Below are 25727 nucleotides of genomic sequence, written 5' to 3'. Positions count from 1 at the left end.
TCAGGCCCCATTCAATAAAGCACATAGCATATGCTTAACTTTAAGCACATGAGTAATCCCATGCCCATTCAATGAAGCAGTTAAACATATGCTTAAATGTCATTGACTTCAGTGGGATTACTCATGTGGCTTAAAACTAAGCATGTGCTTAAGAGATAGTGCATGGCATAGCCACTGTAGCAAGTTGTTATAAAGCGGTTATTTAACTTCAGTGAAGTGGGCAAGAGACTATGCCATCTATCAAAAGTAGCCTTATAACAAAGGGTTTTACAGTGTAGGTGCACTGCATTATTAAATATACAAATCATTTTTGAGAAATACATGACTGTTCCTGGGCATGTTTAAAATATTTAGCAAGTTTTAGACTATAAAATGTTCGGAGTGGATCTTCAAAGACTTTTTGACATTGTTCTGTACTTAAAAGTGAGCATCTACACTGCTCAGGGCAACTTCTAGGCAAGATAACCATGAAGTGATAATATGGAAATGAACATTTTATTTTATTTTTTAAAAAAGAGGCATCTAGGGAGAGCCTTTGAGGGTTGTGAAAGTTTAAAAAACAGAAAAGAAAAAGCTGTCAGAGCCATGGTAGCCAGGTAGCCTGCAGTCAGTTTTGCCATTGTGTAGGGGTCTCCTGAACAGAAGAGTTTAGGGGCATAAAAGCGAAATAAAACAAAAAGAGAGAATACTGTTTCTGTTATGACTGATATCTCATAAATCTTGTCTCAGCAATAAACACTAATTTGCTCTGTTTGAAAGAAAACTAAAAAGGAGTCGGGGAGAAGGAACTTTCCTCACTTGAATTTCACAGAGGTGAAGTTTTGGAGAACAAAACAAAACATCTGAGCTTCATATAACATGTAGTAGCAAGCTCCTAGCCAGCTGCCATTTTGAGGCTAATTTTTTTAATCAGCCATTTCAGTTTTAGATTAGCCTTGATCCTCAGCCTGCCCACGAATTCTTTTTCTTACATATGTGCGTTTTCTGAAGTAAACTTTTTTTTTAACCGACAGCTAATTTTTTGTTCTTGTTTTTGTTTGGATTTTGACAGTTCTTGTACTAGATGAGCAAGCTTTTAAGAACACACACACACACACACGTGCACGTGCACACAAAATTTAAAATATAAAGCACAGTGTGACTTTTAAAAATGAAAGAATCGAACAGCTGTGGGTAATAAATCGATTAATTAGAGTGGATAAAATGGAGGTGAAGGATGCAGAGCACTCTTTATTTTGAAGATACATGACCTTGTAAGACACTGCACTTCGTTTGCTATTAGATCTCACTTGAGAAAGGGCTTTATTAAAATCCATTCTAGGGTGAGCTGAGGTAAAACATATTGTTAAAAAAAGCTTTTGACAGAATATGTTATATACTTCAGTGTGCTTCAGTGATTTCTGTCACTTTTTATACTACACATGTTGCTGTTCAAGAAAAGTTAAAAGTCTAGACATTTTCATCATATTTCTATAAGAAACAGAAATTTAAATAGTTGAAGTAATAATGGGAGCATTTAATGTTGCTTCGACTTCAGAGTTGACATAAAACCCTATAACTGCCTCATCGCTAAGTAGATTTTAAAGGATACTGTATCTGCTCCATTTGGTGTGTGCATGCAGCTCTTATTAATGTCAATAGGAGTTCTGTATGCATGTTAGAAGGAGAATATAGCCCCCGCACTTTTATTTACAATAGCTATTGTTACAGATTAATCACAAAAGTTTAGCATATTACTCCTAGTTATCTCCCCTCCGAGCACAAAATAAGAACCTGTGGAAAAAGATCATGTCAATCAGACAAAAGTGTATTCCACTCCAGGTTTCTTTTTTGTAAAGGGCCAGATTCTACCACCTTGACTCACATGAATAGGCTATTAAAATCAGTAGCAGTGCTCGTGGTGTAAGGAACTACTCCCCCATAAATAATCTAATGAATATATAGTTAAAAATAGGCCTATTTATGTAAGTCAGGGTGGTAGAATCAGATATAATTTTCTCTATTCTCCCTTTTTGTAGGCACTCAGATGCTATGATGATAAGGCCAGATAGACAGGTGGATAGATAGATATCCCCCATCTTCCCTCTGTCTAAGCTTTCCTCATCAGCAGCCATTTCTGGAAGCTTAGAACAGTGGAATAGAATCAGTGGCAGTTATTCTTCTCATGGTGTGTTTTGGCTTAAGTTTTCTTGGTCCCTATAGGCATGTCTAAACTGCAGTTAAACACCTGCTGCTGGCCCGTGTCTGTTAACTAAGGCTCGCTGGGTTTGGGCTGCAGGGCTATAACATTGCAGTGTAGGTGTTCAGGCTCGGGCTGGAGCCCAGACTCTGGGACCACATGAGAAGGGAGGGTCCCAGAGCCTGGGTTCCAATCCGAGCCCGAATGTCTACACTACAGTTTTATAGCCCCGCAGCCAGAGTCAGCTGACACAGGCCATCCACGGGTGCTTCAGTGCAGTGTAGACATACCCTGTGAGTCACTTAGCTTTAAAAAGGCAGTTTTGATAGTACAGTTGATTCACCTATTAACACTTTTGATTTCAAGCATAACGGTTGAGCAACAGGCTTCTGCATAACCTAATACCTACAACTGGAAGTGGGTTGTAAAATTTAGATCCAGAGCCAAACTTTTGCAGTTGTTATGAGCTGGGATTTGGTTCAGTTCATTATGCATAGGGCAAGACAGAGGAAGTTCAGTCCTGGTTCTGTTCTTCAAAAAATTTATTGCACTTGGGTTCAGAGCTCTGGTTTAGGTCCATCACTGCTCAGAATATATTAAGTCATAGAAAGAAATCCAAAAATTCAATTTTAGTTTTTCCATAAAAGGTAGCTACTTTCAAAGACACACTTCTAAAAAAAAAATGTCCTGAAGCATGATTTTCAAGCTGACGTGTGTGTATGCATGTATAGGGGTTAGACTGCTGCGGGAGCACTAAAGGGGAAAAGACCATGTTTTTGAAGATGGTAAAAATTTTATATTATGTCCAGGGTTGGAATATTTTAGATAGTAAAATTATGACTGTAGTGCAGACTTGTCTACACCTGTCTTGTATGTAAACTGAATCAGGGTTAAAGGAATGTTTCCCACCTTATACAGTTGTTTAAAGGAGGCTAGAAAGGCAAATAGAGAGCCATGTTTTTGGCTCTGGTTACTATTTCTATGATGGAGGGCAGGCTCAGGCTCAGAAATTCTTGGGATCCAGTTCAAGCACTGCCCGACATTTGTTACTGTTAATTGCAACTGTTCTGTTAGCTTTGATTACCGGATATTTCACTTGAGTGGCTTCTTGGTGTTTTGGCAAAGAGAATGTCAAAGGGATACGTTTTCCAAGCTCCTGTTGACTTTAATGGGACTTGTGCAGATAAATACCCACATACTGCTTTAAAATTTTCGGGGACAGCATGATTGAAGCATGTATACATTAAATACAGCAAAGATCTGGGGTGACTGCTGAGTAAAGTGTATACAAATATAAAATTAAAGACTGAACATGATACCAGAGCCTATTTAGGTACCATAAAACAGATCTACCTACTACATCACATTTTCTTTTGACTTTATACATAGCATTAGATGCCTTGAAACAAATATTTTTACATGGAATAAATGTGTGAAGCGAGTTTCATCCCTATATGCCAAAAATCAAGGTTTTATATGATATAGTATATAAAGATATACACAGAAGGCAAGTATGTGTAATGTATGTCATACATATTCAATGAATAAAAATGTTGGATGAATAAATACGCTGGGCAACATGTTATATCAATCAGTACATTGCAATTAAATCCCCTTTCAGAAATTCCAAGGACTAAATCTGTTAACAAAATAAAGTACATGCCAATGGTATTTAAATATTCTCCACTGTATTATTTTTTGAGTGTTCTCTCTGTTTTTCTTTTTTAGGTAAAGATGAGCCTTCAAGCTATATTTGCACAACATGCAAGCAGCCTTTTAATAGCGCTTGGTTCTTGCTTCAGCATGCCCAGAACACACATGGATTCCGCATCTACCTGGAAACCAGCCCTTCAAACAGTTCCCTTACTCCACGCATCACCATCCCTCCTCCTCTGGGACCAGAGACTGTTGCACAGTCCCCGCTGATGAATTTCCTTGGAGACAACAACCCTTTTAGTCTTTTGCGGATGACGGGCCCCATCCTACGTGATCACCCTGGCTTTGGTGAGGGTCGGCTCCCCAACACACCTCCACTGTTCAGCCCACCGCCTCGTCATCATCTGGATCCACATCGCCTTAGTGCCGAAGAAATGGGGTTAGTTGCCCAGCATCCCAGTGCCTTTGACAGAGTTATGCGTTTAAACCCCATGGCAATTGAGTCCCCAGCGATGGATTTCTCCAGAAGGCTTCGAGAACTGGCAGGAAACAATTCTACCCCTCCTCCAGTCTCACCGAATCGCACCAACCCTATGCATCGCTTGTTGAATCCTTTTCAGCCTAGCCCTAAATCACCTTTTTTGAGCACCCCGCCATTGCCACCAATGCCCCCAAGCAGCACTACGCCGCCGCAGCCTCAGGCAAAGAGTAAGTCCTGTGAATTCTGTGGGAAAACATTCAAGTTCCAGAGTAATCTTATCGTGCACCGACGCAGTCATACAGGAGAAAAGCCCTACAAATGTCAACTCTGTGATCATGCTTGCTCCCAGGCCAGCAAGCTAAAACGTCATATGAAAACACATATGCACAAAGCTGGCTCCATGACAGGCAGGTCAGATGATGGACTCTCCACCACAAGTTCTCCTGAGCCAGGCACAAGTGAGCTCACTGGAGAGGGACTAAAATCCAGTGAGACAGATTTCAGGAATGAGAGTGATCCCTCCCTGGGCCATGACAATGAAGAAGAGGAAGAAGAAGAGGAGGAGGAAGAGGAGCTTGAAAACGAGAGCAGGCCAGAGTCAAGCTTCAGCATGGACTCAGAGCTAAGTCGTAACCGAGAGAACGGTTCCAAATCGCTACCAGATGAAAAATCCCTTGTCCTTGGAAAAGTTATAGAGAATGTAAGTCTCGGTGCCATCCAGCAATACAATGACATGCTAGCTGAAAAACAGAAGAGGAGTAGCTTCATGAAAAGGTCTTCTGATCAGCGAGACCTGTGTCCTCGAGACCTCTGTCAGAGAGACACAGGCGATGAAGACTCAGTGGCAGGAGAACTTGACCGCACTGAGGAAGGGACGGTCAATGGAAGAAACTTTGGCCCAGGTGAACCCTTCCCAGGCTTGTTCCCTCGCAAGCCAACACCTATCACGAGCCCTAGTTTAAACAACTCTTCTAAAAGAATAAAAATAGAGAAAGATTTGGACTTACCACCAGCAACAATAATACCTTCTGAAAATGTTTACTCCCAGTGGCTGGTAGGGTATGCAGCATCAAGGCACTTCATGAAGGATCCGTTTCTAGGATTCACAGACTCCCGACAATCCCCCTTTGCAACTTCTTCTGAGCATTCTTCAGAGAATGGAAGCCTGCGTTTCTCCACTCCACCAGGTGACATGCTGGATGGGGGTCTCTCAGGGCGCAGTGGGACAGCGAGCGGAGGCAGCACTCCCCACATCAGTGGACCTGGTCCCGGTCGACCCAGTTCAAAGGAAGGGCGGAGGAGCGATACATGCGAGTACTGTGGCAAGGTCTTTAAGAACTGCAGCAACTTAACAGTGCACCGCCGGAGCCACACGGGAGAGCGGCCTTACAAATGCGAGCTCTGCAACTATGCATGTGCCCAGAGCAGTAAGCTGACACGTCATATGAAAACGCATGGCCAGATAGGGAAGGAGGTCTACCGCTGCGACATTTGCCAGATGCCCTTCAGTGTTTACAGCACCCTGGAGAAACACATGAAAAAGTGGCATGGAGAACATTTGCTGACAAATGACGTCAAAATTGAGCAGGCAGAAAGAAGCTAAGACCCCCACTGGGTTAAATCAGGGGTCTAGGTAACATTTAATTTGTACAGTTTAACTATTGCCAACTGAGAAAAGCTGACCTAACTTGCCTCCGTAAACATAACTTAGCATAACTATAGTAGGTGCCAGACCTTGGCACTTAAATATAACCTGTGTCTACAAAGTTCTATTAAACCTGAGGGTTGATTAAGGCAGTAAAATTGTGGAGCCTTTTAACTGTGCAATAATTTCTGTATTTATTGGGTTTTTGTAATTTTTTGGCATGTGCAGGTACTTTTTTTTATTCTTTCTGTTTAAATTTCTTTTAAAATTTTGTTGGGTATCCCTTTTTAATTTTACCCAGTAGTAGCCTGAGATTACTTGCATTGTAGGGGGAGAGGCATATCTTTTTAAATTATAATTTTGGGGCCGCTGCTTTGTTGAAATTTAAGCTAAGCATGTGTAATTTCTTGTGAAGAAGCCAACATTTTAACTGAATTCTTTCTTTTCTTCTTCTTCTTCTTCCTTTTTTGTAAAATAACCTTGGAGATTAGGGAAAATAAAATTGTACAGCGGATAACAATCTTTAAAATTAGCACTTTCTTTTGGATTTGGATCTGATATGTAGCACTGACAATGTCGCTAAAGATAGAGGCCTTTTCTATGTAGACTTCAACATTAAAGTTATGTCAACTAAAAAGACATGGGTGCAGGTATTTTCTGAAGGCAGCTACATTGAACAAAGCAATAGCATTCTTAATTGTGGATTATTATCAGATAGTTTATTCGGGTTATTAATGATATGTACTGAGATGCCGCCATTTTGTCACTTGTTCCAGGTTCATTAATTAAGATAACCGAAAGAATCCTCATAGTTGTAATAAAAGCTCTTTTAAGGTATTTTAGCATCTTCTCTACCCTTGGATGAACGAAATGCCATTCTTTTAGTTTACCACACACACACACACACACAAAACTAACCGAGTTTTGGATATATGTACAAACCCCTTACTTAGCTCAGTAGTATACTGCAACTAGAATCGCTGTAATTAAGGCAATTGTAACTAGGGCTGATTGGTAGTTTCTCAATCTGATAGAATAGAATTTATAAGGTATTTGGATGGCGAGTAGAAAATATCAGGATTATCTCATATAATGCACAACAATGTTATTGTAAGGAAGGGGAAAAATTAATCATAATACCTGTATTGGCCTGATTCTGCTCCCACTGAAGTCAATGAGAGTTTTCCCATTGACTTAATTGGGAGCAGGAGCAAGCCCTATATGAGCAAAGCATTGTAGGGAAAGAATGCAGCTGCTCTGTTTTCCAATTGTTTTATTTTTTAGCATATTAGGACTAATGATAACAAAGAGTGGACAATTAAGGTTAGACATTTTGATTATGTTGACCCGCACTTTAAAACTTTTGTTTGTGTTTAAGAGAAAATGGCTTCTGAACAAGAAATTACAGCATATTCTTCTCCTTGGCCCAAAGGTGGGTTAAACTGTAAGGGAACAGCTGAGATTAAGTGTCAGTGTTGCTAAGCATGGCATTCACAATACTGGCACTATAAAGAAAAATAAAATAAAAATAATTTATTGGACAGTTTTTCTACTGCCATTCAATTTGACGTGAGTGCCTTGAAAACTGATCTTCCTATCTGAGTCTCTTGAGACAAATGCAAAACGTTTTTGTGAAATGAAAAGACTTTTAAAAAAGTAAAACAAGAAAAGTACATTCTTTAAGGGGAAAAAAAAGAGCCACATTTACTTAAAAAAATTACTGGTTGAAGATAGTGGACATGAAAATGCCATAAGACCCAATCAAATGAAGATGCATACCCAGCACAACTTCGGACATCCATTAGCTGAATTATTCTCAGCTTTTTTTTTTTTTCAGGACAACGCTGCTTAGGAAATGGAATGGAAATGATTTACTGCTGAATTAAAACTCATATGACACAAATTACAAGTTATCATTGAATGAGAAAAAAACAATTCAGGAACAATGGCTAATTTTTTTTAAAAGTTAAATTTAGTGCACTCTGTCTTAAAATACGTTTACAGTATTGAATACATACAAGGGTAAAAAAATTGTGTGTATGTGTGTTTGAGCAATCTTTTTTTTTTCAAAGTTTGCTTAATAGGTTATTAAAAAAATGCCATGATGGCCATGTGTATATTGTTTTCTTTTGGTGACGGGGTTTTAGTATATATTATATATATTAAAATTTCTTGATTACTGTAAAAGTGGACCAGTATTTGTAATAATGGAGAATGCTTGGGCATTTTACAAAACCAGAAAGAAAAAACAAAAAAAAAACAAAAAACAACAAAAAAAAAACCTTTTCTTTTTTCCTTGAAAATGTTGCAGTAAAATTTAAATGGTGGGTCTATAAATTTGTTCTTGTCACTGTAACTGTAAAGTCTTGAGTTTTAGTAAAATTTTTTCTGCCTTGGGTGTTGAATTTTTATTTCAAAAATGTATAGAAACTTGTATTTGGGGATTAAAAGGTGATTGCTACACCATGTAGAAAAAGTATGTAGAAAAAAGTGCTTAATATTGTTATTGCTTTGCAGAAAAAAATCACGTTTCTGACCTATACCTATTTTTCTCTTCCCCCTCCCCCCCTTCTGGAATGGATATTGATATTGGTTGATTCATATGATGTAGGCACTCGCTGTATTTTTACTGAAGCTTGTAATTTTTTAACTGTACGCTTGTCCTTTTAAAGGGATTTAATGTACCTTTTTGTTAGTGAATTTGGAAATAAAAATAAAAACAAACAAACAGGCTGCCAATAATATATTTTTTTAATTTGGCAGGATAAAATATTGCAAAAAAAAAATTTGTATGTTAAGTCCTTATTGTACAGGAAAAAAAGGGGGGGGGGAGGGGTTGTTAGACGACCTTTAAGTAAAAGAAACAAAACAAAATAATTAAGTGCTTTTTTTCATTTTATTTTATTTTTTTTTTGTTCACAAATGATTTTAGTTGTATATATATTTTTTTTTGTCAGAAATGGCCTACAAAAAAAAGTGCTGTTCCCACAGGGCTCTAATATCTTCAAAGTTGCCTGGGCCCCTTGCATCAAGGTTTTACCAGGTATGGGTGAACCAGGCTGAATGGTTATTGCCTATTCATGTTAAGGGAAATTCAGTTTTTGTAAAGATGTTTGAAGTAACATTCCACAGATTCCCCTTCTAGAGAGAGAGAGAGGAGATTTTTTTCCCCCTTGCAAATGATTAGCTGTCTATAGCATCTTCTCTACCACCACTGCCTCCCACTCACTTCCCTAACTCCTGCCCTCCAGAATAAAGTAATTTTACTCTTTAAAAGCTGTTACACCTGCTTTGACACAGCTAAAGTGACCTGCTCTTGGTACAATTGTAATTTGGATTGAAGTAAAATTGGTCCAGGCACAGCCTTCGTTTTCCCTGTCAGAACAGGACCTATTCCATGTACAGGTCTTGCCAGTCCATGTTATTATCTGCTTTGCTGCTGTACTCCTAACTGTACATTCCATAAATTTCTGAATGTTTGAGGGACTGGGATGAAATTCTGTGCCTTTTGATTTCTCTTTTCTATTCTCTCTCTCTTTTGGTTGGGATGGGGACAGGTAGCAGAAGTGGCGATGACATTCAATTGAATATTTTAAGGTGGGAGAGAAGGAGGAAATTGCATTGTTTCAGAAAAAGGTGGTAAAAAAACACCATGCCAAATTCTTCCTTCACTTTCATCTGTACAATGCAGTTGAAGCCATTGGGGTGGCATGGTTGTAACTGAGAGCAGAATTTGACCCAGCTATCTTGCAGATGTTGCCTTCTTGCTTGACTACACCCTATCCTAAGATTTACCTATTGGTGAAGTTTTGATTTCAGTGATGCTGGTGTAAATCAGGATTAATTCATAAGATTTACTCCTGATTTATACCAGCGTAACTGAGATCGGAATCTGGCCCCTTAAAGGTGTATACTACTTTATAGTGAAAACTCTAATCTTTGTTACAATGGTGTAAATCTGGAGTAACCTCATGGAATTCAGTGGAGTACCGCTGAATACACACCAGTCTAATGAAGATCAGCATTGAATCCTAGGTTTCCAGTCTAAGACCAATTCCTTGAAAGAAAAAAAACATCAACTTTCATTTTAAAGCAAATTGTTGGGAGCACCACTAGTCCTATTGTTTCTTACTAAGGTAGTTAAACCAGCATTTGTCTAATCGTGTGACTTAAATCATTCATAAACCAACGGTAAGTCACCCAAAAAGCACAAGGAATGTGTTTCTACAGACTGTAGTGACAGTGGAGACCCTCTTCTTCCTGTTTAGGAGAATCATACTTTACTAGGCCATAAGCACAATATTACATAGACATACAGTAGCTATTATGCTGCCATATTTATATTCACAATTCAGTTTAACATTTTATTAAGTTGAAATTTATTACTTCCAGTGCCCGCTTCTGTTTCCGTTGAAGTCAACAGCAAAACTTCAGTTGACTTCTGTGGGAGCAGGAGTGGGCCTGTAATCTCATTTTTGGGAAGGAAAATATCTATATGAAAAAAAGGGGTCAAAAATCAGCATTTCATCCCAGTCCTGAGTACAAGACAGTCCAAGGTTTTGTTTATCACAAGCAAACTCATTTTTATGGTGCTCTTTGTATTTTAGAACTGCAAAGCAAAGTAATGTTGATTTAAGTTGTTTGCATTTGTACCGGCAAGGCAAAATATTTTTATTACCTTTTTCTATTACTTATTGTATGAGCTTTTGTTGTTTACTTGGAGGTTTTGTCTTTTACTACAAGTTTGGAACTATTTATTATTGCTTGGTATTTGTGCTCTGTTTAAAAAACGAGCACTTTTTTTTTATTATGGATAAAATGTTGAGATGGCTGGAGGTCATTTCAATATGGCTTAGTGAAATATTTATTGTTCCTTTTATTCTCTGTACAAGATTTTTGGCCTCTTTTTTCCCTTATTGTCACAATGTTGAGTTCAGCATGTGTCTACCATTTCATTTGTACGCTCGTTCAAAACAACGTTTGTTCCAGTTTCAAGTTATAAAAATAAATTGGACATTTGACTTGATCTCCAAATCTTGTCTTTCCTGTTTATTTTAAATTTGGGAGGACCTGAAAAACTGAGGATCATTATAGTTCATTAGACTTATGGAATATCTTTGTATCAGTTCAGTTAGGTATCAATTCAGGAAAGCATCCCTATTCAGGAAGGGCATTTTAGCACTTGTTTAACTTTAAGCATGTGCTTAAATCCCACTAAAGCCAATGAGACTTGAGTGTATACTTAAAGTAAGGCATGTGCTTAAGGGCTTTCCTGAATTGGAGCCTTAAGCAATGCAAGCTGGAGCAATATTTTAAACACTTAAAATGTCCCAGAACAAGTAGCTTTAAGTACTGGAAGGTAAGCATGGTTGTTTCTGTTTTTTCTGAGCTGAACTTTGCACTCAAGCCCCCACCCAGCAACATACTTAAGGATATACTTCACTTTCAGCAGGTGAGCAGTCCCAGTGGTTAAAGGTTGTTAGGGGCTTTACTGGATCAGGGCCTCTGTTCTCTGATGTAAATATGGAATAACACCATTCATTGACTTAACTGAGAGCAGAATTTGCCCACGCAGTATGGGCTTCCAAGCAATATTTTACATACACCAAAATTTACCTTTAGATACACATTTGCCCTTCTGACTGAGTGCAGGGGGAGTTACTTATATGCATCTAAAGGCGGAATAAGGCTCAGTTTGTGGAGTGTTGTAAGGATGGAGACAATAATAGCTCAACAGAATCCACCAGCCTCTTCTTCCCTATCAAGCTAACACTTTTAACAACTGTAAGAAAACCTTGACTGGGATAATTGTATACAAAACTGCTATTAGACAATTCAAGATTTATTTGTGAAGCTTTGAGGGCCAGATTCTTAACTCACTTAGGTCCTGATATAGCAAAATATGTAGGTAGGCGCCATATTTCTAAGCTTGTGAGTAATCTCCTTGTCTTCAGTAGGACTACTCATGCTTAAATTATGCTTTGGTCAAATACAGGTTACTGGGCTCAATACAGGTGTAAATGGGTGAAATTTAATGGCCTGGAATATAGAGGAGGTCAGTTTAGATGATCTAATGGTCCCTTGTGCCCTTAATATCTATGAATCTATTGAAGTTATCCGCAAAAAGAAAAGGAGTACTTGTGGCACCTTAGAGACTAACCAATTTATTTGAGCATAAGCTTTCGTGAGCTACAGCTCACTTCATCTCACGAAAGCTTATGCTCAAATAATTGGTTAGTCTCTAAGGTGCCACAAGTACTCCTTTTCTTTTTGCAAATACAGACTAACACGGCTGTTACTCTGAAACCTATTGAAGTTATGGGTGTGCTTACGTGTTTTGCTGAATCGGGGCTCGACTGATGTAATAGTTAGACTATTCTAACTGTTATGGTAGTGTGAGATGAGAATCAGGCTCTTTGACAATTAAATTGAATTAAAGTTCATGCTCTTACAATTTCCAAAATGCCAAGTAAGGTACATTTTAAAGGCACTCTGCAACAGAAGAATTCTTTTAAAGGACACTGTATTTTATTTTTAAGTTTCATATATTTTTCATTTCACTGTGCATTTTCCCTAAACAATAAGGCCTGATTCTGATCTCACTTACTACTGTTTTATACCACTTTGTATCTTTATTGACTTAAACAGAGCAACTCCTCAGATTCGCTGGTGTGAATGAAAGATCAGAATCAGGCCCATTTGTTAGACTATTAATGAAAAGCGAAACAACAAATACTAGCAAAGCAAACATGTTCACAAATTCAAATGAATATTTGTGGAATGTTTTTGCAGTATTTGCCAAGCTTTGATCCGTATTCTGATTTTTCTTGTGCATGGGTATAAATCAGGAAGAATTCTATTGAAATCAGTGGAGTTACACTGGTTTAGTAAAACTGTTGTGAAATCAGACTCAGGACCCTAGTATTCAATGTCTGATACGCAATGAACCAAAAAGTATTTTAAACTTAAAAATCTTTTAACTCATTTTTTCTTTTCAGAATCCCTTTAAATTACCTCTTCCTTAGCATTATTGTAATAAAGGAACATGAGGTTATCAACCAATTTAATTTTGAAGGGCCTGATTCTTACTTATATTAATTTGAGACCAGTATAGCTTTATGGATTTAATAGGCTTACTCCTGATTTACATAAATATATATGAGATCAGAATCTGAGCCAGTGAGTTTACTGGCAAGAAATTTACATAAATTTTAGGGCCATATTGCAGAATATTAGCAGAAAATATAATAACTAGTATTCACACCATAAAGCGGATTCTAAGGGTTGCATTGCATTCTAAGGCCAGTCAGGGAAAAGAAATGTACATATGATCTATGTGTCCCGCCAAAATAGCTTGAAGATTGAGCACTCACAATGAGAGATTTGTGAACAGACCAAGAATTTGTTGCAGAAATAATTCTGAATAACAGATACATTTGAGAAAATTTGATCAATTTGTAAAACAAAAAAAGAGGCAATATTTGTCTGGTGGATGATTTGCTATGAATTATTCTCCCAGCTCAGCTAAACACTGACCTTTAGTTATTCAATGACAACATGTATTCCATTTTCTGTCAGATATTCTTTCCTGGAAAGGATCACACGTTAGAGATGGAAAAGACCTATTCGTTCGTTTCGTCCATCCCTTACCAAATGCAAGATTGTTCCCTACAATACATTTCCTAGATGTTACTATAGGCGGAATAGGATAAAACATCATTTCATATTTTAATTCTAAAAATATAGGGTTGTTAAAAAAAAGTGTGAACCTATTCTGTCCCTGTCACTCTTCCTGTAGGTTTTATCATGAAAAGTTACAATATGGGACTACTCTGTTGGTCGAAGTAATGCACATTTTTAAGTGCTTAGGTGGATCAGGGCTTTGGGATGAAAACTAGTTCAGGAAAAGACAGTTCTAATTATGCTTTCCAATCAATTGCTCATCAAGGGGCAAGTATGCTACATAAAGATGAAATACCCAGTACAGATTTCCTTTTCTTCACACAGTTTAGAGGTGTGTGTGTGTGTGTGTGTACATGCCTAGATACTTGAGACTATCTCCTGCAGCAAGTTAAGACCATTTAGATATTTTCTTGTGGAGCTGGCAAGCTACAGCACTGATTAAGGTTGAAGTCACTGGTATATCAGAGCACATCAAAGCTAATGAAAATGAGAAGGAAAGCAATCATAGTGTCGTGATACATAGATCTACACAGAGTGGCAATCAATTAAAATAACTTCAAAAATATATACAGTGCTCTTTAAAAAAAGGTTTTACCATTGAGAATTATTGTTTATCAGTTAACCCCGTGCTGTACTGTGTGTGTGGGGTAGTGGTGTTTGTGTTTGCGTGTATAAAATATAATATTATTAAAATATAAAATCAGATTCAGATCTCTGGTACACTGATGAAAATCTAAAATACTGAGATCACTTGAGTTACTCCTGATTTACAGTTGTGCAACTGAGATCAGATTCTAGTCCACACATTGTGGCCCTGGTTCATTCCTGTGTTATCCAATTTTATGCTGCTGTAACTCCACTGAAATTGATTATAATTGAATAATGCAGTGGTGAATCTCTATGTATGTATTTGAAACCCCATAGAGAAACCTTAGTTTGCACAATGATTTTAAGGATGTAAATCCATTCCTACTGAACTGTCCTGCGGACACCATCAAAATCCTTCAGCTGTTGATTTCTACTGGGAGAAACAGTAGCCCAGCAAGCAGAAATTTGGAACCAGTAGACTAATAGTCCTGTTTCTCAGCTCCAGAACCTAGTTACCAGCTAGAAACAGGATCCAGCAGAACATGGTCAACTGGGATTCCCACTAGGGTGCAGGTATAAGGCATAGTGGTGGTGTAAGTAAAACATTCCTTCCTGCAAAACTTACATGTCAAGCTTACAATGGGGAAGATCTTCCATGAGACAGTTAGTTGCTGGTTATAACGTCTTTTGTTTACTCTTGGGTTTTGCACAACTCACTCATCATCTGGCCAGCACATAAACTGAAATTAACACAAAAATTCAGCCCTAGAAAAAGAAGTGGAAGTAGTGATTTCTGAACACCTGATCTGATATTCAGGGGCCGCTGTAAAACACATAGCAATGCTGCCCTTCTGTTCTTTTCTTAAAGACATAATTCTATAAATAGTTTTTTCTAATGTGCATGTAATTAAAATACATAATTAAGCTGCTATAATTATTTCATTCCTTTGGGGGAAAAGGGAGCGGGGAGTTTATATTTCTCTTTCACTTCTTCTTTTTTTGTTTATGTGAAAAGTGTATGTAAATTACCCTCTTTTCCGTATCTTTTACCAAATTTAGAAACTCATAGTTCCCCGGCTGTGTGATGCAGAGGAACAACTAAAAGTAGGTAGGAGCATAAAAGCCACAGTGGCGTGGGTTATCTACTGTGGAAACCATAGAGAGCAAACACTATTTAGTGAGAGCTCCACGGCTTGGGGAGGTGACACATTTCTGGAGTGGGGCAAACTCTTGCTCCAAGGGAGCAAACTCTTTATATGACGCCTCCCATTGTGAACCAAGGCCAATCCCACCAGCAGAGCCAGGGGAAGATGATATTAATATCAATGGCAGTTTTGCCAGTGTGAGGATGGCTAAAACAAACTAACCAGAAACAAGCACTCTGCAGAAAATGCCTTGAATTTTTATTACAAATGCAACACAATTTAACTTTATTGAGCAAAGCACTGTTCTTGCAAACTATCCCAAAATGATCTGTAGAGTGAAATAATACAATGACAGAGTTCAATCGGAAAATAAGAGCAGAGGAAGGGAGATGTTGAGATATAAGCAGAGGAGAAAATGGTTTTCAGTAAGGCTGTCAATCAATTAATTAATTAATGCTCAAATAAATTGGTTAATCTCTAAGGTGCCACTAGTACTCCTTTTCTTTTTGCGAATACAGACTAACAAGGCTGCTACTCTGAAACCTGATTAATTGCATTTCACTCATACAATTAACTCAAAAAATTTCAATTAAAAAAAATTAATCGTGATTCATAGCAGTTTTAATCGTACTGTTAAACAATGGAATACCAATGGAAATTTATTAAATATTTGTGGATGTTCTTCTACATTTTCAAATATATTGATTTCAATACAACACAGAATACAAAGTGTACAGTGCTCACTTTATATTATCATTTTTATTACAAATATTTGCACAGTAAAAATGATAAAAGAAATAGTATTTTTTCAGTTCAGCTCATACAGGTACTGTAGTGCAATCTCTATCGTGAAGGTGCAACTTACAAATGTAGAATTTTTTTTTGTTACATAACTGCATTCAAAAACAAAACAATGTAAAACATTAGAGCCTACAAATCCACTCAGTCCTACTTCTTGTTCAGCCACTTGCTAAGACAAACAAGTTTGTTTACATTTACGGGAGATAATGCTTGCCTGCTTCTTATTTACACTGTCACCTGATATGAGAACAGGTGTTCACATGGCACTTTTGTAGCCAGCATTGCAAGGTATTTACATGCAAGGTATGCTAAACATTTGTATACCCCTTCATGCTTCAGCCACTATTCCAGAGGACATGCTTCTATGCTGATGATGCTCATTAAAAAATAATGCATTAATTAAATTTGTGACTGAACTCCTCGGGGGGAGACTTGTATGTCTCCTGCTATTTTACCCGCATTCTGCCATATACTTTATGTTATAGCAGTCTCGGATGATGACCAAGCACATGTTGTTGTTTTAAGAACACTTTCACTACAGATTTGACAAAATGTAAAGAAAGTACCAATGTGAGATTTCTAAAGATAGCTACAGCACTTGACCCAAGGTTTAAAAATCTGAAGTGCCTTCCAAAATCTGAGGGGATGAGGTGTGGAGCATGCTTCCAGAAGTCTTAAAAGAGCAACACCCAGATGCAGAAACTACAGAAGCCGAACCACCAAAAAAGGAAATCAACCTTCTGCTGGTGGTATCTAACTCAGATGATGAAAATGAACATCTGTCGGTCCACACTGCTTTGGATCGTTATCGAACAGAACTTGTCATCAGCATGGACCCATGTCCTCTGGAATGGTGATTGAAGCATGAAGGGACATATGAATCTTTACCGCATCTAGCTTGTAAATATCCTGCAACACTGGCTACAACAATGCCATGTGAACATCTGTTCTCACTTTCAGGTGACGTATATAAGAAGTGGGCAGCATTAACTCCTGCAAATGTAAACAAACTTGTTTGCTAAGCGATTGGCTGAACAAGAAGTAGGACTGAGTGGACTTGTAGGCTCTAAAGTTTTACATTATTTTATTTTTGAATGCAGTTATTTTTTGTATCTAATTCTACATTTGTAAGTTCAACGTTCATGATAAACTGATTGCACTATAGTACTTGTATTAGGTGAATTGAAAAATACTATTTCTCTTTTTTTTACAGTGCAAATATTTGTTATAAAAATAAATATAAAGTGAGCACTGTACACTTTATATTCTGTGTTGTAATTGAAATCAATATATTTGAAAATGTAGAAAACATTCAAAAATATTTAAATAAATGGTATTCTCTTATTGTTTAACAGTGCGATTAATCGTGATTAATTTTCTTAATTGCTTAACAGCACTAGGTTTCAGCTGAGATTTGTAACCAGATGGAGAATTGGTGAATCAAGCCTGTTAGATGGTGGATACAATTTTCAAAAACAGCTAACTGATTTAGGAGTCTAAGTCCCATTTACAAAGTGTCTGAAGCCCAATGGCAGTTAGACACCTAAATATCTTTCAGAATCTAGGTCTGAAACACTTAGGAGCCTAAGTCCCATTTACTTTCACTCTGTCTTGCCCAGTGGGGAGAGAGAGAAAAAAAGAAAGAGAGAGAGAGAGAGATCTCCAATGGATATAAAAGACTTCAAAGTTTTGCTACTTAGTGTCCTGATCCTGGAATGAAAGATACAGAGGTGGAACTGTGAGCCCACATGGAGCCAACTGCAGAACTGGTGTCTAATGGCCTGATTGCCTTCTCATTAGAGTCAATGGCAGAATTCCCACTGATTTTAGTAGTGCAGGATGAAGCCCTAAAATAGAAATCTAAATTTTTGGCCAGATTTCAGCAGTGTTCTTTTAATTTTACATGAAGCGAGAAGCACTGAAAACTACACCAGATATCAACCCCTTAAGTGTTTGGGGAAGTTCAGATCTACATCAATACTTTAGGCCAATCTCCTTAGACATCTGAGAGAATAAATTTTAGCTCTTATGGTTATGTACAAAAGCATGAAAATGACCCAAGTGCATTCTAAAGGCTAAAAAAACAGATGGCAAATAAAAAGTACTCAAAATGTATTTTAAAATGTCTCATGATTTTAAGACAATCTCTTGATTTTGGTGGCTTGCCTTATGATTTTTAAGGTTTCACATTTAAGGTTGGGGTACTGTAGGTCTTCCCCATCTCTGATTTCCAGTATACTCTCAAGCAAGTTATGGAAAACTGATCCTTTCATTTCAGTCTGCATAACAACAAAACACACAGATTAGCTCCTCAGCTGGCATAAATCAGCAGAGCTCTGTTGTATCCAATGGGGTTAGCCTGATTTACACCAGTGGAGGATATGACCCAATAACTATAGTTAGTTTAAGATGTCGTACTACTCATTCTAGATCTATGGATGTTTTAAAACCTGACAGAGAAACCTGTATGGATTGTTCCAAAGGACTGATTTGGTATAATAGCTTTCAAAGTTTCTGAAGACAGTCTGAAGTTTCCTTACATTGTTTTGTCAGGCTGAGTCCAGCTTCTCAAATAGGTTTGCCCTCAAAGGAGCAGCGGCGAATCATCAGTGCTAGGTTTGTCAGGCAGATTTTGGCTGTCTGCTTGAACTTCCGTGATACATCTGGATGATCAGACTGCAGAATTATGTAGCTTTCGTGTCATTTTAGTCCAATGTAATTTGCAAAGCAATTTTTACCCAAAGGTATGTTCTTGTCTTAATGTGCAGGGCTCTGGTCACATGGCTCTGAGAAAGTGACATGCCTATCCCCGCTCTAAAAATGCAGGGTATAGTGTTTTATTTGTTACCAGCATGCAAGGACATGATTTCACATCAACCGTTTAATTCAAATGCTGAGTGATTTTTGAATGCAAAGGCAACTTGTTTTTCTTCCCCATCACGTTTTTCTAAGCACAGCACCGTGGTCATTTCTTCCTCTAGCCAAGCAAGAGCAGACTTTGCCCTCTCCTAAGCCTGTTAATGCCCCTCTGTGAATCACCTAGAGGGGAATTTCTTAGTTATGATGAGGCACTCCAGACCCTTGGGTCTGGGTGTTCTTGTCCAGATTTTTAAAGATACTTAGGCAATTAAATTCCCATGGATCTCAGTGGAAGTTAGCATAAATGCCTTTAAAAATCTGGCCCTCTGCCATTACAACTCCTTGTCTAGGGAGTTTAGGAACAACTGAACTACATCCTCCACACACAGAAGACTACTGGAGCAACCTATACATGTAAATATAAAGTGTCTTTTTGCTTTAGTTTATGTCTACTAGCAATGGTTTCTATTGTAGTTCATTGGAGGTTCTTCCTGCACATTCAAGGCATTCTGTGCAGTGAGCTTTCAAACTCTAATTTTCCAAGTGCCTCAAGTAGAGATGAACCAATGGGGTATATGAATGTGGATTCCAGGCATAGGATACTGTTTGTCTGCATGTAAGGAGAAGTGCACTTAACTTCTTATGCCATCTATATTCAACACACAAGACACCAAGGCCACAATGAGCAGCCTTCATCAGTAAGCAGTGACAGGAACAGCTTGGATCAATGAGAAATGGGTGTCCAAACTCCATCAGAATGATCTGCTCATCCTGATGTGCAAGTAACAGCTGCCTCCAATGACTCTTTGAAGACTTAAGTATCTGGGGTAGCAAAGAATTTGTCCATGGAAGGAAGGTCACTGCCTCAAGCGCTAAAGATGATGCACTAGGATGCATTTTATATAGGACCTAATCATCAGCTGGTGCAAATCAGGTGTATATTACTCCCTCTGAGAACCAAATACTGCTTGCCTTACTTAAGCAAGTAGTTCCATTACTGTCAGCAGCAAGCAAGATCAGGAGGATTTAGCCCAATTGCTTCAATATACAAATATTGATAAGAGGCAGTTAGCTAATGTAATTGCAAATAGGGCAGGTAGGCACTGCTGCTCTTGCAAAACAAAAGTGGACACCAACACATAATATCTCAACTGGGACAAGAAGAGCACTTCTTTGGGGAGGAGACTGCCCCTCTTCCAAACCACTTAGTGGGCATGTCCCAGCTGTAATGCAGATGACTTGGGACATGGGATAAAGGCTATGGTCTGTGTCATCAGTCACATTCAAAAAGACAATTGATCTTAGTTTCTTCCAAAACAGGAATGACCCATAAAAAAAAAAAAGAAACCTATGGAGGTTTACCTAGGGAGGTGGTGGAATCTCCTTCCTTAGATATTTTTAAGGTAAGGCTTGACAAAGCCCTGGCTGGGATGATTTAGTTGGGGATGGGATGATTTAGTCCTGCTTTGAGCAGGGGGTTGGACTAGATGACCTCCTGAGGTCCCTCCCAACCCTGATATTCTATGATTCTAAAAAAAACAAACAAACCAAAACACTTAACACTTAAACCAGGGATTTTAAAAAGAGAGTAAAGAGACTTGACGCTCCACACCCATTTAATTGCAATTGGAATTGGGTGCCTAACTCCTTGTACTCCTTTGAAAATCCCAGCCTAAGAGAGTTGAAATCTCAATAGCGATATAGAGAAACAAAACCCTACCAAAAGACAAGGGTGGGACCTCAATGCGCTGTCTAAACAGCTATTTTTAGAGTGCTAGCAGGAGCCCTGCTAGCCTGAGTCTATCAACCCAGGCTGGGAGGCTCGCTGTCGCGGGCTGTCTAGACGTGCCTTAAGAGTACATCCTCCCCCACATACACCATCCCACCGACACTCTGTATCAGGTGTGTTTCTAAATACAATGGATGTTTTCATACTTTTGTGTCTGCCTTATTTGGCTGTGATGATGTGTATCTTTTTTGCTTAGTTCATTTAAAAATTGTCAGTGGGTACTTGCTCCCATGTGGCATGGCAGATCATGCTCAGCAATGAGTAGAAGGTGTTAATAAACCAGGTGGGGATAGGTGGTGCTGGATAATGTGCCACTACATGGATTCTACAGTCCTTCCTCACCTTTCTGGGAAGGGTGTGTACAGGAATTGAAAATTATCAGACGTGCATGGAAATAAATCCTTCATGTCTTCAGTGACGGGGTCTATCAGGCCTTCTCTGTCCCTGCTAGAGGTGTCGGTGCTCTGACATGCCTTCTGAATAAGGTAAACCCGCTCAGGATAGGCTACCAACAAGATTTACTGCTCCAGAGGCCTAGAAGGGTCAGGAGAGACTGACCAATAGGGAGCCAGCTGGTCAGTTAAGAAGGCTTGCCTGCTTTGGAAATTGGCTGAAGGGTGGAGCTGAGTGAGCCTGGGAGCTGATCTGAGCTGATCTGAGCTGAGCTGAGCTGAGCTCAGCTCAGCTCAGCACAACCCAACCCAACCCAACCCAACCCCAGAATTCCAGGGCCAGGTGAAGTCCTTTGCATAGTCACTGCAGCCCAAGCAGTCACCTTTTGTGTTTGTTCCTTTAAAAGTGCTGACAGCCAAATCCTGTTTGTTTATTGTTAACCATTTCAGACTGATGCCAAGTGCATGGCACAGCCGTTCTGCTCCAGCCTTGCTGCCACGCCACCACCTACAGCCATACGCGTTCTGTACACATATGCCTACTTTCTCTATTTATTATGGAGTCTGTAGGACAGGATCAAATGTAGTCCCACTTTCATATCTGAAACATCCCCTATAAGGAGACTATATCCTGCACTGGCAGGGGAACAGGTTTAATCATCTAATAGGTCTTTTTCATCTCCAACACTTATGATCCTATTTATCCTGCTCTCACCTCCTCATTTTTCCTTAACACATTCTATTAACTCAACCTCCAGCATGCACACAGAGGCATACACATACACACCAGGGGATAGATCAGTGCTGTTTTATACTGACTTCTGTTGATGTAAACCAGGGGCCCTGACGATGGAAAATCCCCATGGGGCTGGGGAAGGGGGAGATTTATCAGTACTAGAGTGCTGCAATCTCCTCTGCACAGGGCAATGGTAGGGGGCTAGCACAGCCTGAAAGGGGGAAGAGGTTGATATGATTCAGTGCATCTACTCAGAGCCCCTGGCAGAAATGAAAGCTGAACCCCCGGAGAGGGTGACCTAGGAAGCATTGCCTGCCCTTCCCTGGGGGAGAATCTCTTCTGGGCCTCACTGGTGCAGGAAAGAGCAATTTGTACCTCCCTGTGCCAAGAGCCATGAATCTAGGTATAGTATTACATCTGTATTTGGGACCTGATTGTGGCCTGTCCTGCACACTCTGGCAGGGGAATCACCTTACTCTCCTGTGCTGGCTACCCATACCATGGATATTGCAAGGGAAGGAGGGAAGCAGCTTTTGTGGGGCTGTTCTATCCCTTGCCCACAAATGTGGATGGAAGGGGCAGGGATTGGGAAAAGCTTTGTCTCCATGCCGTCAGCACAGCATTCAGCGCAGCTGTGCTGATGCACTAGCGAATTGGGCTGCACCAAATCTAGGGCTGATATAGGGTCCTACCCCTCCACAAAGCATGGCAGGAAACTTGGAGGCAGACTGTGGATCTCTCAGATACTAGCTCCTTCCCAGTTTGCTTCTGGGGCAGGGTAACCATGCACTACCCAATTTATGAGGCCTGCAGCAAAGCCAAACTTATGCCCTTTATTATCATAGGTGAGTTTCATTCTGTTTATATTGTGGTAGCAGCTACAGGTCTCAGTGTTGGCCCCATTGTGCTGAGCACTCTACAAACTCATGGGAAGGGGCATTCCTTGCCCCAAAGAGCTTATAGTCTAACTTGAGACTATGCAACAAAAGAGCATGATAAATAAGAGGAGGGAAGAGGGAAAGGAGAAGTGTATCACAAATAAGGTCACACAATTGCACAAGCAGGTTTTGCACTGAATGGTGCTTCCTGAAGATACCAGATCACTTTAAAAACAGGAATTAAAATCCACTCTGCCCTGCTAACACAGAACCAAACCATCACTGGCTGGATGGTGTCTTGTAGGTATCAAAGCATAGGTTGGTCTTGAAGAGGGATTTGAAGGAGGAGAAGACCTCATGGATTAATTCAGGGAGGATACTCTATATATAAGGGGCAGCATGAAAGATGGCATAGAGACAGTTGGGGAAGAGGCTGAAAAATGGGGCATGAAGCTGCCATTATTGACAGACCAGAGCAGGTGCAAAGGGAGGGAGGAGTGACAAGCTTGGAGACAAAAGAGAGGGAAAGGACAATTTGTGAGGCACCTTGAAGCTTGAACTTGCTGTGGGGAAAGGGGACGAGCCTGTTGGGGGAGGGGATCAGAGAGACATGGAAGGAAGATGATCCTTGTACAGCGGTTCTCAAACTTCATTGCACTGCAATCCCCTTCTGACAACAAAAATTACTACATGACCCCAGGAGCGGGGACCGAAGCCTGAGCCTGCCTGAACCCTAGCTATCCTGGGTGAGGGGGCCAAAGAGAAAGCCGAGGCCCAACGGCACCTTCAGCCCTGGCCAGGGAGCCTGTAACCTGAGCCCCGCCACCCACGGCTGAAACCAAAGCCTGAGCCCCGCTGCCCAGGGACGAAGCCCTCGGGCTTCAGCCCTGGGCGGTGCAGCTCGGGCTTTGTTTTCTGCCCCAAGCCCCAGCATGTCTAATGCCAGCCCTAGCAACCCCATTAAAATGGGGTTGTGACCCTCTTTGGGGACCCAACCCACAGTTTGAGAACTGCTGTCCTAGTATATTTTCCAAGTTAATACATACTATGTCTTTACCATGCTATTGTAAAGTCACCAGACAAGTAACACTCAGCAGTGATCACAGCTGTATATTTTGCAAATAACCAATACATTTGAACAGCCTATTGTCTATGAATCGTGACCTTTCAGTGATGTATTATTTTTTCCTGAGATGTGGAGCTTCTTTGTCATCTGAGCTTGATTCGTAGTTTAGGTTTTTCAGAAATCCAATGGGCTGTATAACACCTCTCAGGGGCCAGCCTAGTGCATTACAGCCAATATTTTAAATTTAGGTTATAAAAGAGATGTATATTTCTCCAGCCTCAAATCCACACATCTCCAAGCTGACATTTTCTACTCAGTAGTTTTTAATGTTATATGGGTTTTTAAGAAGTATAATGTATGCCAGCTCCATCTAATGATGCAACTTTAACCAAAGATGAAACACTACCCGTGTTGCTTTTGATTTAGCCCTTTTGGCCTGGTTGCTGCAGATCATTTTAGCAAGGAAAAGGTTGTCTGCAGTATGAATCCCCCAACCAGTGAAACTACTTTGTCTTAATTACCTCAGGACGAGAGAGTGCCCCTGAAGCAATCATCTTTGTTTGTTAACACACCCTATCTGCTGCACTGTTTCCCATAAATAAAACATGACCAAGATTACAATGTCATGTTCCTGTGGACTCCAGACCCTAGTAACTGCTCAAGTAGAATGCACAAAAGCATCCCACAGCAACCTGGTGCATATCAGAGGGCATCAAGGAATGTTTTTCATTCCTAAGCAACCACATGCGTACTGCTTTCTAATATTAAACACAATGTTTGCTCAAATGCTAACGGAAAGTATAGGAAACATACTTTGTTTCTCCTTTGTCACTGGTAAACTACAGATCACAGGCCAGTTCTTTGGCTGGTGGAATTCAGCAGAGCTCCAAGATCTGTTGCAAGATTTTACTGTTTCAAATTGTCTAATTACAGTTCATACCTACAGTATTAGTAATTACTGCAAAATTTGCAGGAGCGTGTTACAGGTAAGGTTAGGAGAGGGTTTATGAATTTATAAGCATTTTTTTCGCTATAAATGCATCCGATCATTAAGGCTGTGCCAGTGTTGTTGTGTTCTCCGGGTGAAAGCTTGGCACTCGAGTGCTTAGTCTGGGAACAAATTTGCTCACATAATCTGCTTTAAAACACACCATTTGGCCTTTTAAAAAAGTAATGGGGTGGAGTGAGAAAGCACCTGTTGTGAAATATTCCACACTGGCTTTGCTTCTTAAAAGGAAATTGGGCAGGTCAGGCCAGATTGTGCCATCCGTATGCATCCTGAGTAATGCAGTGGGGATTGCAGAGACAAGAACTACTTAATAGGAGTATGCGTAACAGCATCGGCTCCTTAGTGAATGACTTAAGGCTAGATCATGTCTGTTAAGCAAAGCCCAGAGTAAGGGGCTGGGTGGAGTTGCCTGGCCCTGGGCTAGCTTGGAAATACTTCACTGAGCTTTTTGGTACATTATGGGGGATGTATATGCTACTACACCCCTTCAGGGGGTATAGCTTATTCTTCACGTGCATGCTGGTCCTGTTCTGTGGGTTAGTGTAGAAGAGGGGTGGGATGGTGGGCCTGCACCTCCTCTTTGCCCCACCATGCCCCATTAGGGCACCATGCACCCCCAAGGGATGAGGACAAAGTGGTCCCTGTGCTCCTGCCTGGACCTTATATTGTCTGTGCAAGTTCCCTCCTTCCTACTTCTTAAGCCCCTCATTGCACATTTGCAGAAGGACCAGGAACGATTTGGCACTAAGCAAGTCATTTCCAGTCTCCTCCCTCCCTCTGATCCTGACCCCCCAGCAACCGCCCCTCGTAAAGCAAAACA

General features: G+C 39.8%; 1 protein-coding gene across 7 annotated transcripts in view; it reads left to right on the top strand.

Annotated features, from left to right (window-relative positions):
- The window catches only part of BCL11B (BAF chromatin remodeling complex subunit BCL11B), a 103256-nt gene extending 92261 nt beyond the window's left edge, over window positions 1-10995 (top strand). For all 7 annotated transcript variants that reach the window (XM_007064949.4, XM_007064951.4, XM_007064952.4 and 4 more), the window contains one exon: window positions 3908-10995. In XM_007064949.4, coding sequence (XP_007065011.1) covers window positions 3908-5919 — 2012 coding nt within the window. In that variant the 3' untranslated portion in view covers window positions 5920-10995. The remainder of the gene's footprint in view (window positions 1-3907) is intronic.
- The last annotated feature ends 14732 nt before the right edge of the window (window positions 10996-25727 follow it).

This window comes from Chelonia mydas, chromosome 6 (assembly GCF_015237465.2).
Source record: "Chelonia mydas isolate rCheMyd1 chromosome 6, rCheMyd1.pri.v2, whole genome shotgun sequence".
In the NCBI taxonomy this organism is placed as follows: Eukaryota; Metazoa; Chordata; order Testudines; family Cheloniidae; genus Chelonia; species Chelonia mydas.
Note: the sequence above shows the minus strand (reverse complement) of the source record. Positions and strands in the feature narration are given on the sequence as shown.